Source organism: Microtus ochrogaster, linkage group LG8 (genome assembly GCF_000317375.1).
Source record: "Microtus ochrogaster isolate Prairie Vole_2 linkage group LG8, MicOch1.0, whole genome shotgun sequence".
In the NCBI taxonomy this organism is placed as follows: Eukaryota; Metazoa; Chordata; class Mammalia; order Rodentia; family Cricetidae; genus Microtus; species Microtus ochrogaster.
The window spans coordinates 14,029,731-14,046,569 of record NC_022033.1 but is presented as its reverse complement, the minus strand read 5'-3'; the positions used below and the strand labels follow the sequence as shown (position 1 = coordinate 14,046,569).

At 47.0% G+C, this 16,839-nt stretch overlaps 1 protein-coding gene across 5 annotated transcripts in view; it reads left to right on the top strand.

Moving 5' to 3' along the window:
• The window catches only part of Dbndd2 (dysbindin domain containing 2), a 29,890-nt gene extending 15,430 nt beyond the window's left edge, over positions 1 to 14,460 (top strand). The window contains exons 1-5 of one of the 5 annotated variants that reach the window (XM_026787082.1): positions 7,729 to 8,050; positions 8,284 to 8,360; positions 9,574 to 9,720; positions 9,913 to 10,050; positions 11,265 to 14,460. In XM_026787082.1, coding sequence (XP_026642883.1) covers positions 7,791 to 8,050; positions 8,284 to 8,360; positions 9,574 to 9,720; positions 9,913 to 10,050; positions 11,265 to 11,464 — 822 coding nt within the window. In that variant the 5' untranslated portion in view covers positions 7,729 to 7,790 and the 3' untranslated portion in view covers positions 11,465 to 14,460. Of the gene's footprint in view, positions 1 to 7,600; positions 8,051 to 8,283; positions 8,361 to 8,524; positions 8,877 to 9,549; positions 9,721 to 9,912; positions 10,051 to 11,264 lie in introns of those variants that run through there. The other 4 variants (XM_026787083.1, XM_005362924.3, XM_005362927.3 and 1 more) reach the window with 4 other exon arrangements.
• The last annotated feature ends 2,379 nt before the right edge of the window (positions 14,461 to 16,839 follow it).

The following is a 16,839-nucleotide window of genomic DNA, read 5'->3' as shown; positions in this document are numbered from 1 at the left end:
CTTGAGCTTTGTGCATGGTGATAGATCTGGGTCTATTTTCATTCTTCTACATGTTGATATCCAGTTATGCCAGAACCACTGTTAAATATGCTTTCTTTTTTCCATTTGATATTTTTTGCTTCTTTATCAAAGATCAGATGTTCGAAGATGTGTGAATTGATATCCAGGTCTTCTATTCAATTCCATTGGTCCTCCTGTCTGTTCTTATGCCAATACCAGGCTGTTTTTAGTACTGTAGCTCTCTAGGAGAGTTTGAAGTCAGGGATTGTGATGCCTCCAGAAGTTCTTTTATTGTACAGGATTGTTTTGACTATATTCATGCTTTTTATGTATTCGCCAGAAGAACGAATCTGGTCCTATTACAGATGGTTTTGAGGCACCATGTAGTGCTGGGAATTGAACTCAGGATCTTTGGAAGAGCAGTCAAGTGCTCTTAACCACTGAACCATCTCTCCAGCCTCTCTCTCAGTCTTTTTATTTGCTTTTCGAGACAGGATTTCTCTGTGTAGCCCTGGCTGTCCTGGAACTCACTCTGTAGATCAGGCTGACCTCAAAACTCAGCAGAGATATGCCTGCTTCTGCCTCCCAAATGCTGGAATTAAAGTTGTGTACCACCACAACAGGCCTTCTGAGTCTTGGGTGTAGGAGTTGTGTTGTAGTGAGGTTACGGGCCTTATAGAACCTATCAGTTGTTCCCCATTTTACTAAACCAGCATAATTCCTAACTGTATTCAGGACCTGTGCTCTGAATGCTATAATACATGTGGCCACTTTGAGAGATGAGTTAATGTTTCTCAAATCAAAGAACTGCAAATTTTTTCAATTTTCTTTGAATCTATCTATAATCATTTCAAATTTTTAAAAATAATTTTAGGGCTGACAAGATGGATTTTGGGTAAAGATGCTTGCTCTAAAGTCTGACAATCTGAGTTTGATTCCTGGACCCACATGGTAGAAAGAATCCTGCAGCTTGTTCTCTGACCTCCACATGTGCACTGTGGTAAGCTGGAAGTAAGTAAAGCAATGTCTTTTTTTTTTTAATCTCTTCCAGCTTGGCTATATTCTGTTAAGCCACTGGCCGAAAGCAGCTTCTTTATTAACCAGTCAATAAAAGCAACACATATATAGAAGGACTTCCCACTCCCTTTCTCTTTTTCTGTTTAAATAAAAAGAAAGGTTTTAACTTTAACATAGTAAAATTACATATACAAAACAGCTATCAAGCAAGAATTACAGTTACAGTATTTATATCTACTTTATCTTTTATCATAACAGGACAACTATAATTATAACTATTCTTCAACTGCATCAAAGACTCCATAAGGATATAATATTACCTAAGTAAACAGGAAGTGCATTGTAAGCAACTTCCAAAACTCTAGAATTGACAGAGACATCTCACTACCTGGACAGTCACCCAAAGTTCTTCTGTATCATTGGAGCATCCATCTTCAGCCTACAGGCCATAGAATCCAGCAGACCTTCCTACGAAGCAGGAAATCTGAAGATCTGTTTTGCCTTGTATGGGCAAAGTCCATCAGTTGCTTTCTTCTGTGTCCTACAGAATGTCTGGCAGACTCTTTCATGAAGCAGGAACCCCAAAGAATTGTCTCACCTTCTTCAGGCAGCTTCAGCAGTCATTTTTCTGTGGGTCTTGCAAGTCCAGTCAAACAGTTCAGGCAAGAGCGGTTTCTTGCCCAAATGGTTAACGAAGTCCATGAGGAGCCTCTTCGATGCACGTCTTCCTCCTTTTTTTTCAAGACCAGATAAACAATTTATTTATTTATTATTGTTTTTATTGAACTATATATTTTTCTCCGCTCCCCTCCCTTCCTTTCCCCTCCCCTTCTACCCTCTCTTATGGTTCCCATGCTCCCAATTTACTCAAGAGTTCTTGTCTTTTTCTACATCCCATGTAGATTAGATCCATGTATGTCTCTCTTAGGGTCCTCATTGTTGTCCAGGTTTTTTGGGATTGTGAATTGCAGGCTGTTTTTTCTTTGCCTTATGTCTAAAAGTCACTTATGAGTGAGTACATATTATATTTTTCTTTCTGGGTCTGGGTAACCTCTCTCAATATGATGTTTTCTAGATGTATTTATTTGCCTGCAAATTTCAAGATGTCATTGTTTTTTTTCTGCTGTGTAGTACTCCATTGTGTAAATGTACCACATTTTCCTTATCCATTCTTTGGCTGAGGGGCATTTAGGTTGTTTCCAAGTTCTGGCTATGACTGTTTAAAAAATATTTTTTTAGGGGCTGGAGAGATGGCTCAGAGGTTAAGAGCACTGGTTGCTCTTCCAAAGGTCCTGAGTTAAATTCCCAGCAACTACATGGTGGCTCACAACCATCTATGATGAGATCTGGTGCCCTTTTCTGGTATGCAAGCATACATGCACACAGAAGACTATATGTAAATAAATATATCTTTAGAATAAATAACATTTTTAAACGGTGAGGAAAGGCCCCTGAAGTCCCCAAGTCTCTTGGCTGTAGAGGTTGAAAACACCTCATCTGGGACTGAATACACACAAAGGTGGGATGGCTGAGAACAGAGTTCAAGAGTAGAGTCCACAGCAGGCTGTGATGGCACACACCTGGAATTCTGAAGTCTGGGGGCAGAGGCAGGAGGATTGCCATAACTTCCAGGGTGGCTAGAACTGTATTACAGAACACGCTCACAAGACAAACAGAACAGAATCAAAATCCTACTGGAATTTTGCATAGAAATCAACAGTCTAACTTATTTTAAAATATATGAGGAAAGGCCAACGTGACATGACTTTGGAAGTTGCAGGATCACCGATTTGAAGTGTCACTGTGCAGCTAGCTGTGCAGTATTAGAAAGCCACTGTGGAACACAGCTGGAGAAGATTGTCTTTGCAGTAAATTGTATTGAAGTCGTTGTGCTGAATGCAAGTGAACTTTAATCCAGATCTTATTTATAAAAATTAACTCAAAGTGAGTCTCGTGAAAACCTAACACTTAATAATTTTTTTAAAATGTATGAGGAAGCCAGGTGTGGTGGTGTGTGTCTCAGCACTCAGGAGACAGAGGCAGGAGGATCTATGTGAATTTGAGGCCAGCCTGGTCTACAAAGTGAGTTGCAGGACATTCGGGACTACACAGAGAAACTGTGTCTCAAAAGACAAACAAATAAATCAAAACAACAAATAGACCAAAAGAAGCACAGGAATAATTCTAGACTTTAAGTTGGGTCCTGAAAGACAATCAAGAGTCAGGGCCTTTGGAATCTGATGTACTCATGAGGGCAGGCTCAAACAAGAGGCCCAAGGAGGGTGACAACATTAGTTTTTAGTGTTAATTTATGTTTAAAACGTTCAACAGGCAATTTTTGAAATTGTATTGAATATAATTAAGGTATACAACCTGATGTTTATAGGACACAGATAGTAAGACTGTGATAGTGAGGTGCTGGAAAGATGGCTCAGCCAAGAAAGTACCTGCTGTGCAAGCATGAGCAGCCGAGTGTGGATCCACAGCACCACGAGAAAGCAGGTGTAGCGGTCGAGTCTACCCTGACAGCTGGCGGCAGGGAAGGGCTGCCCCAAGTGGATTCCTGGGGCTCCCTGGCCAGTCAGGCTAGCCAGTGTGTGAGATCCAGGCCCAGAGAGTCAAAGATCCTCTCTAAAAATAAGGTGAAGTGATGGAGGAGGATGCCTCTGGCCACACACGCACACACCAGCAAGAACACCTGTACACACTTGTATTCTCACACGTACACACGTGCTCGCACACACAGAGAACAATAGTGAGACAAACCAGTTTCTATTCCTACACTTTAACAATTCAACACTGACTCCATTAGCTTGTTATTTATAACCCTAAATATTTTTATTTGGTTCTTTGGTTCTGTTTTATTTTTGTTTTTCAAGACAAGGTTTCTCTGTGTAGCCCTGGCTCTCCTGGAACTAACTCTGTAGACCAGGCTGGCTTCCAACTCAGAGATTGACCTGCTTCTGCCTCCAGAATTCTGGAATTAAAGACCTGTGGCAACATACCCGGCCTACATCATTTTTTACTCTAGACATGCAATTATCCTTTTTGGTTGTTTTTGAGGTAAGGTTTCTTGTAGTCCAAGCTAGCCTCAAAATCACTATGCAAACAAAGGGTGACCTTCTGATCTTCTGTGCCCACCTTCAAAGTGTTGAGATTTTAGGTACAGGGTACCAGGCCCGGCCTTCACACAGTGCCGGCAATGAAACTCAAGACCCTGTATACATAAGGCGGGCAGCAGGCCCTCTATCTACCGAGTAGCATCCCCAGCCCTAGTTGTGGTTCTGCTGAACTCGTTTTATCTGTTTCAGCTTAAGTAGCCTCTGTTGGATTGTCTTCAAGACCACTAATTTCTTCCTTAGCTGTGCTGAGCTTATTGATGAGTCAGAGGTGTTCTTCCAGTCTGGAGCATGTGTGTTTCTAGTGTTGAATATGACGTGTGATAGTTTCTTGCTCTGCTAAAATTCTGCTCATTTACGTTGTCTATATTTTCCATGAGTCATTATTCTCTTTTTTTTTTTTTTTGGTTTTTCGAGACAGGGTTTCTCTGTGGCTTTGGAGCCTGTCCTGGAACTAGCTCTGTAGACCAGGCTGGTCTCGAACTCCCAGAGATCCGCCTGCTTCTGCCTCCCGAGTGCTGGGATTAAAGGCGTGCGCCACCATCACCCGGCAAGTCATTATTCTCTGTCAGATAGCTACAGCATCTGGGCCTCCTCATTACTTTGACTCCTGACAAGAGATTTTTGTTGCTGTTGTTGTTTTTGGTTTTTCTAGAAAGGGTTTCTCTGTGTAGCCCTGGCTGTCCTAGAACTCACTCTATAGACCAGGGTGGCCTCGAACTCAGAGATCCGCCTGCCTCTGCCTCCCAAGTGCTGGAATTAAAGGCGTGCGCCAGCACACACGTTTTCAGTTTTTAAGGATATGCTTCCATGTGTGTACCTATCTCTGCACACAGGATGGTAGGCACTAAGCACACTGTTCTCTGTGCCTGGAAATTTCTGTCTTGTGCTAGGCCAGTGTAAGGGACTGAGTTGTCTCTGCCGCTGTTCTGTCATCTGGATTCCCACAGATTCTGCTCCTGTCCGAGCCACAGTGGGCCGCCAACAGTTCAATAAACATTTTAGCTATTTTTTCTAATTCTCCTTCCCTTCATGCATGGAGATTTCATTCCCCCTCAGAAGTAAATCAGTGCTTAATTCTATGTCTTCCTAGAGACTCCCGTCCTTTAGAATTCACATTAATTACTTGCTTTGCAACCTGGATTCTCTGAAGGTTGTCAAAAGCTCTGAAACCCGTCCAACTTTTCAGAATTGTTATTAGCGTGGTAATGCTCTCCCCGCTGTCTGCGTCTCAGCTGGAAGCCAGAGTATCCAGCTGTCTACTTTTTGCTGTTCTTTTCATCTCTCTTGGCCATTCCGCTCCTTGTCAGCCTGGATCATTCTTCTTGATGACACTTCCAGTGTAGCTCAGTGAGTTAAATTCAGATTGGATGTCCCACTCTTGGCAACAAGAAGGGACAGACATCCATAGTCTTTCATCATCTTTGATTGAAAATAATCTGTGGGTCAGTTGATGGTTCACAATCAGTTACAGATGAACTCCTGTTTTATTATACCCCCCTTCAGTACTGCACTGACTAGTGGAAGAAAGGAAGGAAGGAAGGAAGAAGGAAGGAAGAGAGAGAGAGAGAGACAGAGAGAGAGAGAGAGAGAGAGAGAGAGAGAGAGAGAGTCAGTCCTTGGAGTCCTTTTTCCAGAGATGAGTTTGAAAATAGGGCCGGGGTGGGAGATGGTGGGAGACGGTGATATGTGACCTTGGGAGCTGAGCTCCAGCCCCTGTACTCTAGACGTGGACTTATTTTTCTGTGGCAGAAAATGAGACCAGGTATCTACTTCATCCATTAATAAGAAATAAGACTCAAACTTACTAAAATGTTTCTTGAAAAATGAAAATTACAACAGGATAAAAGAACATGCTGCCAGCTGCGGGTGACAGCCGTCTCAGGAGGTGGCCTGCCCAGGTTCCAAATCCAGCCCTGTCACAGACTAGCTGTAGGACCTTGAACAGTTCCTCCACCTCTCTATAGGGAAGTAGACATAATAGTATTTACCCCAGAGAATTAAGGGTTAATATATGTAAAGCACTTAAAGTAGCGTCTGAAGCCAGTAACTCTCATAGGTAGTTCTGACAATTAGGACTCCAACCCTATCCTGTCACAAGTTCACTATAGGATGCAGTTCTTTCCCTTTCTCAGAACCCATCCCAACCAAGGGAGCTAAGGTTTATGGAGCATTTCCATTGTATCCAGAGTCCTAAACTGAGTATTTTGTATGAATTCTAAGAGGGGGATCAATTATTCCTAGTTAATAGACAGGATCAAGGGTCAGCTAAGTGTTTGCCTAGGTGGCCAGAAGCTTCAAGAAGGGGGTCGGGCCACAATGCCAGTAATCTTAGCCACTGAACTCACTTCCATAAACTATTTCCACTCTTCCGAAGGGGAAAGTGGCCTGCTGTAGTTACCTCCCAGGGTGGTTCTCACCTAGTCACACAGAGGAGTCAGTGCCTGAGCATTGCTGGAGTCCAATCTGCAGGGGAAGTGCGCCGCAGTTCTCATGGCCATCCCTTTGCACATGCCCATCCCCTTCCCTGCTTTTCAAGACTTCACTTAGAAGCTGAGCATGGTGCACACTTGGGAGGCAGAAGGATCTCTGTGTTCAAGGACAGCAGGACTATACAAAGAAACCCTGGAGAGAGAGAGACAGAGAGACACACACACAGACAGAGAGAGAACTGAGTTACAATACCAGAGCATAGATTTTATTCTGACAAAGGACGACACTTGAGCTCTGAACTCCCAAGCTGACTGCTCTGTGAAGACTGTAGCTAAACTTAGAGAGGACACAGGAAAACCTGATGGAGGCTACTACAGTAGGAGCCGAAGCCAAGAGAGTGGTGGAAACAGGAATGGTGGATTGGAAAGATACTTAGGAAACAGAATTGGCATGATAAACATGGAGGTTTATTTTTATATGGGCCTCAAAGGAGAGGAAGATGCCAAGGATGGCTTGCAGACAGCATGACCCCAACACAGATTTAATAGAATACACACACAGAGTCTGTGGCCTATCCTGACACTGCTTTCAGGGGCCAGAAAGCAAGGGGATAGGTGTGGGGGTGGGGGATGGGGATGGGAACGGAGTCTTGATCCAGAAGCTGCTATACTGGACACTGCTAGCACTGGTCTTAGCCAGGAGATGCTGCGAAGGGGGCAGTTTCCATCTGGACTGCCCACCCACGCCAGGCCAAACATCTGGCATCCCTGCTAACACCTCGAGGTGTTGGCTCCCTGCCGGCGTGTAGGGTGCGGCGCCGGCTCATCCCCTCCAGCCCTGACCCGCCCAGTGCGCTGACCGGTAGGGCGGCGGCTGGTGTGGTCCTGGGCCCAGCTGAGGGAATCCAAGGTCCAGGGGTCGTCAACCGCAATGCACCTGTCTCATTAGGAGGCAGCAGAACCTTGCTTTCGCATCCCGCACCCCCTAGAGAAGGACGCGCGTAAGCGTGGCCAGGGTGTTCGAGGTGCGGAGAGGCGGGCAACGGGTGCGTGCGCGTGGTCGTTGCGTGGGCGCTGCTCGCAAGTCGGAGCGCATCAAGTGTGCGTGGGCCGGAGCCGGCGCGTGTGCCCGCCGCCGCTGCGCGCTGGGCGGGGGTGCCGCAAGTGCTTCGGGGCGCGCGCAGCCCCGCGCGGGCGCCCGCGGACGCCAGAGCAAGCAGGGATGCGTGCGGGAACTTTTCGCCCGCCCCGCAAGTCCGGGTCGCGGCGTTCGGAGGGGCTCCCGGCCGCCGCCGGCACCGAGTGCCCGCCCCACCCCCACTTCCGCCTCCCGCCTCTTCCTCGTTCCCGACTCCCAGGGCCGCCGGTCCCCAGGGAGCCCCGCAGGCATAGCCCCACCCGGCCGGCGCTGCTGGCTCCCACGCCCCCGCCGCCGCTTGTCGGGAGCGCTTCCAGTGAGCCAGCGGGGCGCGGGCGCTGCAGGTAGGGGTGCACGGGTTGGGCTCAGGTGCGGCGGACCGGGGCCACGCAGCACGGGAACGCGGGGCGCCCTCCTCCGCCCGCCCCGTCTTCGCCCACGCTCCAGTCCCCTTTTAGGGAATTCTTTGCCTCTTGCCTCCTCGGGCGCGGGTGGGGCTGGGGCAGAGGGCGTTCTCCATTTTCCTGGCTCCTGCCTGGGTCTCAGCCGCCCTTCTCCAAATCTCCACTCTTCCCAGTACCTATGGTCGCGTAAACAACTACCTAGCAGCAGGTCTCAGCTCCGCGGCCCCTGGTGGGCAATCTCTTCAACCTGGTAAGACCACAGCGTTGGGGGGGGGGGGGGAGGAGAGGCGTCCGGGTGGCCCCGGTCCGCGGAAGCTCTCCCCCCCCTCCCCGCAGCTCCGCAGACCGCCCCTAGGGCCCTGGGTATTTTTAGCGTTGTGACCTGGGCGGCAGCTCTAAGAGTCTTTCTCTGGAGTCCGCGTCAGCGTCTCCCTTCTCTGTGGCCACTGGGCCACAACAGCTCCCGCACTTCCTTGCCCCTGCCTGGCTCTTTAGTTTTGGGTCCCTTGTGAGCTACCCCAGTGCTTGAAGAACTGGCCGAGAGCTGGGATGCACTGTGCCCAGATGAGGTTTTTGGAGGATGACAGTTTGGTTCTCACCCTAGAAATTTCCCTGCTCCTGGTGATGGATTCAGAGCAGTGTGCCAGGAATGAGAATGAATGCACAGGGCTCTGGTGTTCGGAGAAATTCGGCACTAGGAACATAGAGCCTGGTCTGCACTGTACCCAGGCCCCACCTTTCTAATTGGTACTTACTAGCAGGGGAGGTAAGCTACACAGATGTGTAAGAGGAGGGGGACAAGTCTTAGCGTTAGAGGAAAGGTAGCCAGTTCTCTAGACAGCTCCCCTTCACAGTATTGTTGTGTAGTGCTCAAGTAGGTAGGGTAATGCCTTCAGATGGAAGCCTGGGCCAGAAAGGTGGTTTTTAGGGCAGAGGCAAGTCAGGGAGTTAGGTCTTTGACTTCAGAGAAAGGATTTGGACGTGATGAGGATCATGGTGATGGTGTGTGTGGAGAGAAAGAGAAGTGTGGGGGAGGAACGTTGCTAGAGTCTTTCTTTGGGATTTGAAGGGGTGGGAAGAACCAGAGCTGCAGCAACCTGTACTTTCCCATCTCACCCCGTTCTTCCCTGGCTTTCTGAGGGGAGCTGGGTCCATGCCCCTGCCAGCCTCTCAGAAGGGCATTATAGGCAGTTGGACAGCCATTGGCAGCCTTGGTTAGCAGCAGGCTCTTGCCGTGCCTGGAACTGACATCCCCTTTGTGGAACCAGGACCGGCCCTTTCTCTATAGTCTTGAAGTTTGTGGGATGAGTTTTGTCTCACAGAAGGGAAAGAGGCTGCCAAGGCCAGAGCTGTCCAGACTGGAAGCAGAGGCCGGGATGCTGGCTGCCGTGGGGCTCATTAAGCCTAGGCACCCACTTTTTTCTCTCTCATCCCCACAGCTGTTTTACTCCTTTACCCCCCAGGGGCTGACATGGACCCAAATCCACGAGCAGCCTTGGAACGCCAGCAGCTACGTCTCAGGGAGCGGCAGAAATTCTTCGAAGACATTTTGCAGCCAGAGACAGAGTTTGTTTTCCCCTTGTCCCATCTGCATCTCGAGTCCCAAAGACGTGAGTTTCAAGTCCTGAGGAATAGAAATAGGGAGGGTTGGGGAAGAAGTCCCTGTGGCTCTCAAATCTTGGGGGCCATCTCCTTCCTGTTTCTGTGACCCAGTAAACTCTGAAATGGAGATCTTACAGGCATATCTGACTGTCCTCTCAGCCTCAGCCTGATCTGCCTGCCCTCTGCCCTCTTGTCTGCAGCCCCCATAGGTAGCATCTCGTCTATGGAAGTGAATGTGGACACACTGGAGCAGGTGGAATTTATTGACCTTGCCGATCAAGATGGAGCAGATGTGTTCTTGCCTTGTGAGGACTCTCCACCAACCCCCCAGATGTCTGGTATGCCTCTCTGCTTAGGGACCTAGGGACCATATAGCCAGGGCTGGATGTTTGCCCAGGAATGAGAGCGCAAGTCTGAGCTGAGGGGGGAATCTTAAGTAGAAGTTGGAAATGTGTGTCTCTGCTAGAGAAACAACTGGCTGTTGTGATTTAGGGAAGTTGACTCAGGGGGAACTGGTCTAGGAATAGCTAATTACTTCAGCATTCAGATTTTTATGTTTGTGAAATTCATGAAATTACCGTAGCTAAAATAATAGAAAACATAATGATCATGTTAGACAACCCAAGCAATTTTAGTCATAATACTAAATTTTACCAATTTCCTGGGTTCTTAATATTGTGCTAAAGTACTTCACGTATTTTTTTTCTTGATCCTTTCAACGTTCTATGAGGACACGGAGGACAGGGATAGACTCTTCATTTCATTAAGAAGAAAGTTAGAAGCTGGGCGGTGGTGGTGCACGCCCTTTATCCCAGCACTAGGAGGCAGAGGCAGGTAGATCTCTGAGTTCCAGGTCAGCCTAGTCTACAGAGTGAGTTCCGGGACAGCCAGGGCTGCAGAGACCCTGTCTCAAAATTAGAGGCTAGGGATTGAGTTCAGAAACACAGTATACACAGTATGCTTGCCTGGCAAGTGCAAGGTCCTGAGTTTGATTCTAGCACCGAAAAAAAAAAAAAAGAAAATTAGTCTCAGAAAAGTTCAGTCACATAGGCAGAAAGTGGAAACGCTGGTATTCAAACCCTGTCTCTGGCTCCAAGCCCTGGAACGTGCTCCTGAGACTGCTAGTTCCCTCTCATCACAAGTTCAGAAACAGAGGAGGATGATTGTGAGCTTGAGACCAGCTGCAGAGCATGACTCTGTCTGAAAGAAACAAATTGCTAGTATTTCCTGATGGCCTCAGATGCTTGATATGCATTCTTGAGGTTTTACCCTAAAAACTTAGAAATGGAGGTGTCTTTCTCACAGCAGGAACTGAGGGGAAATGACTTGCCTGCAGCTGCTCAGGACGCAGTGAGGTAGAGCCTGAGCTCTCGATTGACTCCAGCACATAAGATAGTATAGTGGTATGGAAGGGGCTGGCAGTCCCAATCCTGGCCCCTTGCTGACTGGGAAAGTTCATTCTGGACAGGTGCCCACTCTTGTCTACACTTCGGTTTCCCTGAGTTCTCTAAAGCCCTGTGTGTGGCCCTGACCAGCCCTTCTCTCTGGGTAGGAGTGGACAGCCATCCAGAGGAGCTGAGCCTGCCGGTACCCACGCCAGACAGGACTACATCCCGGACCTCCTCCTTGTCCTCTGACTCATCCAATCTGCGCAGTCCAAATCCAAGTGAAGGGGGAGCAGACACCCCCTTGGCACAGTCAGATGAGGAGGATGGGGGTGATGGAGGGGCAGAGCCTGGACCCTGCAGCTAGCAGTGGGCCTCTTGAAGACTGATCTATCTGGCCATTCTCCGTGGGGAGGAGATCCCAGGCCCAGCAGAGCACCTGGAGAAGACCTGACCCTTTACTTGCTGTCAGCACCAGAGGGGTAAAGGACTGTGGATACTGTACCTGAGAATTAGCCTTCCCTGCTTCTGCTAACTTTCTCCTGCTGCAACCCTCCCACCACTGTTTTTCTCCTGAGGTAGGACTTCTAAATGAGAAGCTGGAAGATGAGGTAGGACAAGGTACCACTGCTTTCTTAGTATCCCTCCTGCCCCCCAATGACCTGTAGTCTTCCACTAGAGTCTCCTAAGTCAGTGTCTCTGAGGGGAAGGTCTGAGGAGTTCCACGTGGCACTCTGTGAGGTTGTACTGCAGTAATCCTGCCTCTTTAAGTCCTTTTTGGAACAGGATATAGTATAAATAATAAACTATAATATACCGCTCATTTCACCTCATTCTTCACATTGCGGAGATGCCAGGCCTGCGTCCTTCACTAGCTGGCGTCATATCTCCATCGTCCATTGCTCCATGTAGTCGAGAAATACTTAAGACTTTAGCTCTGCAAGGCATTTGAAATAGAGTTCTGATGCGATGAAGCACTTTCCTGTTTTCACAGAGTTTACCGTCAGTGGTGGAGAAGGCCAGGTAAATATAAGTCACAGTATAGTTTGTAGTATGATCAAGTTCTCCTCTGGTATCAGGAAACAAAACTGAAGGAATGATTTCCTAAGCGGAGATCTGAAGGACAGTGAGGAGTTGCCAAGCTGGGCAGAGGGAGAGGGATCCTATCCAGGGAGAAGCTGCAGCTTGTAAACACTAAATGGAAAGGCCAGGCTGGGTCTGGGGGCTCCTCCGTATAATCTCAGCAAGAGGGGTGAGGCAGGAGTATCCGGTTCAGGAACAGCTTTGGTTTCATAGCATATTTGAGGCCAGTCTGGGTTTCGTGAGACCCTGTTTGAAAAAATAGAAAATAAAATTAAGGAAACAACAACAACAGAAAAGAGTAGCAGTGGTGGGAGACTAGAGAGAGCGAGTGCGAAGAGCTAAGAAGCATTTTGTTTGGATCAATTGTTGGATTTGAAAATACACAGGGAGAGGTAAACTTGACAGAGGTCAGATTGTGAAATGCTTCGAAGCCTGTATTAGGTTTCAGTTTGACAGCTAGTAAAAGATCATGACTTAAGATACAAATTTATTTCCTCATACTAAAGAAGTCCAAAATACAGGGCCGTGGGGAAGCTCTCTGGTAACTGAGCACCAAGCTACTTTTGGCTTGTTTTCTTTAGCCATCCAAGGCACATGACATCAGTTTTTGCCCATACCTTGTATTTAGGATGGCTGACAAAGCATCATCCGGCACGGCTGTGAAAATAGCAGAAAAGAAGAGAAAACATGGGGAGTGGGCACAAAGGACACAGCCTGGAGTCTGTTCTCACCTGGAAGCTCTAAGAAATGGTACCCACTTGGTTTCATTGCCCAGAATTTTTTAACAGAAAATGTTTCATTTTAGACATTTTATAGACACTTGACAGCATTTTCTAGAAGAGGAAATTCTAGCTTTTGGAAAGACAGTAACCCTTTCAGATCACTGAATTGCCAGTGCATCGGATTCCAGTACTACCCGACATCTCTGAGAAACACATCCAGCAGGGAGACATCCCTTCTTATAGGCCACACTGCTGTCTTGACTGGTCAGGGTTTTGCTACTAAGAAGCCAAAAGGATAGCAGTCATTAGTGGTTTACGTGGTAAGAGGTCATTCTGTTGGAGTTTGGAGTTTATTGAGAATAATGAAGGATTAGAAGTGATTGTGTTAAAATCTCAAAGATGTGAGGAGAAAGACCACCGACCCAAATCATCACAGCCAAATTAATTAAAGCAAACAATTAAAGCAAGCTTTTTTATTTGTGTACACAGACTGTCTTCCTCCATGAGGCAAGGTTCCAGAGATCAGTATTGGAAATGGGGAAGATAAGATTTTTATAGCTCAGGGGTAGGAGGTTTCCAAACAGGGGATTTGACAGGGGAAATAGGTGTGGTTACAGAAGCAGACCATAACAAGGTAATCATAGCAACAGGTGGTCATTGTAACCTTTTGAAACAAAGGTAGGGTTGCAAAATAGTCATTAACAACTTTTTTAACAAAGACCTGATTGCCGGTTCCTGGAAAAGGCAGTATAGGTGGTCATTTGTAGTAAAGGTTACAGGTGGGGCATAGCCCAATTCTTGAGCAACAGGTTTAATTATAAACAGGAATGAACCTAATTTGTCTTTACTATAAGATGGCTTTCAAGCTTAAGATGGAGGTAAGCTAGTTCATCGGTTGGACTCGCATGTTTAAAAAGGTAATTCTGACTGCAGTTTAGAGAATATGCTGGAGGAGGTGGACTCTAGACAGACAAATAACAATGCAGTAATGCATGAGAGTAATAATGGTAGTCCAGTAGGCAGTGGTTACTTAGGCTGGAGCAGGGTGTAAACAAACTGACAATAATCGTTCCATAAACATTACATACTGGTATTTAGCAAGTGTAAACACAAATACAGTACTGGCCAAAAAGGAAAAGAAAAAGTCGGTTCTGTCCTGGAGCTCAGTGTAATGGAGCCCGAGTGTAAATTTACAGCCATGACTAGAGCTGCAAAGCAGCCAGCTTCTTCAGAGAGGTCACCAGGGAGTCTCCCTTGAGGAAGCGACATTGGCACTGAGGTCTGAATAACAAGTAGGAATAAGCTAGGGAAGAAAGAAGTGCTGAAGGCCCCTTGTGGCATACTGATTGGAAGGGATCAAGTGCCTGGAAACCAGATGATTGCATTCACCTAAAGGAGAGCTTGGAGCCAGGGTAGAAGTGATGGGGTAGAGCAAGGTGGAAGATTGAGAAGACTTCAGAAGCCAATCTGGAAACAGGACAAAGGTACCAACCAGCATTGTTTGTATCTCATCCTGTAGGTTTGGACTGGAGGTTGTAATAAATTTGTTTTAGATGTATTGAGTTTGTGTTTTTGTTACATCCAAGACAACATGATAAGCAGGCACTTGGAGTGGTAAGTGTGGAATTGGGCAAAAGGATTAGAATGAAAAAATAAACATACAAATATGAATTAATACCTGGGTGGGAGGTGAAACCATAGTGAAGACAGACTTGCCCAGGAAATGTTGGATGAAAGAAACTTTAGGACCCAGCCTTAAGGCTCTCTAGTTTATTTCTCATAGTAAGAAGTCGTTAGACTTCCCTCCCTTCACAAATCACAACACTACCTGCAGGATCGGTGACTTTAGCCTAAATCCCAAAGCTCTTCAGGCTGGGTGATACTTGGCTTACAGTTTTGTCACCGGCCCCCTAGAAGCCATTATAAGTTACTGTCCCTAAGGATACTGAGAAGTTTGTGGCATCTCCAAGGAAGCTAGAGAACTCTTCAGCTTTCCCCTGTCTCTATGAACTTGTAGCATAAATACCTTCTGCCCAAAAGTCTCTGGGTCCTAGCTGAGACCATCTATTAAATTGGGCTAGGGACCCCGCCTGAAGTTAAACCCTAAAATTTCTCTAAGTTGCCTATGACTTTACTGTATATAGATAACAATCCTTGTCCGTGCCAACCTTCCTTGAACATAGCAGAGCTCTGCCTCCTTTCTTGATGGGCCCATTCTTCTCTTGAACTGTGGCCTCTGAGCCCACCTAAGCTTATACAGAGCTTTTTGGGACCACCCCTATTCAGGGTGAAGGATGAGAAGCTGTACTTGCTTGGTTGCTATTAACATTCCAATAAATCTTTTAGTTCTCTAGACACACAATGCTAAGATTGTGGAGTTTGGAGCCAGAGCCTTCTTGGGGGAGGGATCTATAGCACTCTTGAGAAATAGAATTGTTTGTGAGTCTCTGGGAAATGTCCAGTTGAGTTAGTATGAGCCCAGCTCTGTCTGGAAAAGACTAGGGTCAGTGGGACCACAAGACCACTTCCTGGTTGGGACAATGACTTCTCCTTCTGCCAAACCGCAGGGGTCTGGCCAGCCTTCAGAGGCTTCATCTACAGCTGTTTCCTCGGGCTACCCAGTATCCTTGGAGACAACATGCCGATTTATAGCCAACTCCAAATTAAGGAGCCCGGAGTTCAGTCTTCCAAGCCACACTGTGGCTTCTTTCTATTGCAAGGCTTACTGGGTAGACATCCCGATAGACTCTGAAGAGGGAAGAATAAACTCGTCTCTGCAGAACTTTGTGCTGTGGAGGAAACAGAAGGGATCCCAAGTCAGGAGAGTCCCTGAAACCGTACCCTGTCACAGTCCCCAGGAGTGTGCAGAACCCTGCAAACAGCTTGGTAATGTGAGGACAACAGTACTGTGGGATCATGTCTGACCGTTCTTGTAGACAACGACCGAGTATACCTACAATGTGTTGGCTTGGTACCAAGGTGACCAAGAGCTCTTCCAGGAACAGACAAGTTCTGCTCCAGATATGGAAGCGGAACATAGTGAAGGCCACACTACAGCTGCATAGATGACTAAGGCTTGCTGCAGGAGGTGGGTGGGCTTTGATGATGGGGACAATTTCAGGAGGAAGCAGCATGAAATAACCATGATGGCAGCTGCCCTTGTAAGAAAGTATTTGGATGCTGGCAATGTGGCCACTTTTCTTGGCTCCATCAGCCTCTGTGAACTTAAATTATTTCAGTTTCCATACTTTAGTTTCTTTATCACTCCTCAACTTACAGAGCTGTTTGAAGAGCGTTGGCTATTAATATCGAACATGTTGACAATGACCCTGAAAGGAGGTAGGGTTTTTTTTTTTTTTTGGTTTTTCGAGACAGGGTTTCTCTGTGGCTTTGGAGCCTGACCTAGAACTAGCTCTGTAGACCAGGCTGGTCTCGAACTCACAGAGATCCGCCTGCCTCTGCCTCCCAAGGAGGTAGGTTTTTAAATTTAAGTTCCTTTTATTTGTGTGTGTGTATCCATGGAGACACAAGAGGGCACCAGATACCCTAGGGCTGGAGTAGTAAGCAATTATGGGGCAGCTGGGGTGGGTGCTGGGAACAGAACTCAGGTCTTCTTCAAGAACTGCAAGTGCTTCCAACACTGAGCCTCTCCAGCCCTCTAAAAGCGGGGTTTGCAGCTAAGGAAAAGTGACACTTAGGTTGTTCATGCTTAGACCGACTAGGGCTTTGAACCCTTACCTGACATCTAATCTCTCCCCTCTACTGCAAGTCTAGTGAGATCAGAAACACTCGATGTAGGAGAATGAGGTCATCTTTTCAATAATTTATTTTTTGATTATGTGTATGTATGTGTGTGTGTCTGTGATAGGTGTGCGCACATGAATTCAAGGGCCCTCAAAGGGTAGAGGCAGTGACTCTGGAGTTTAACTAACAAGTG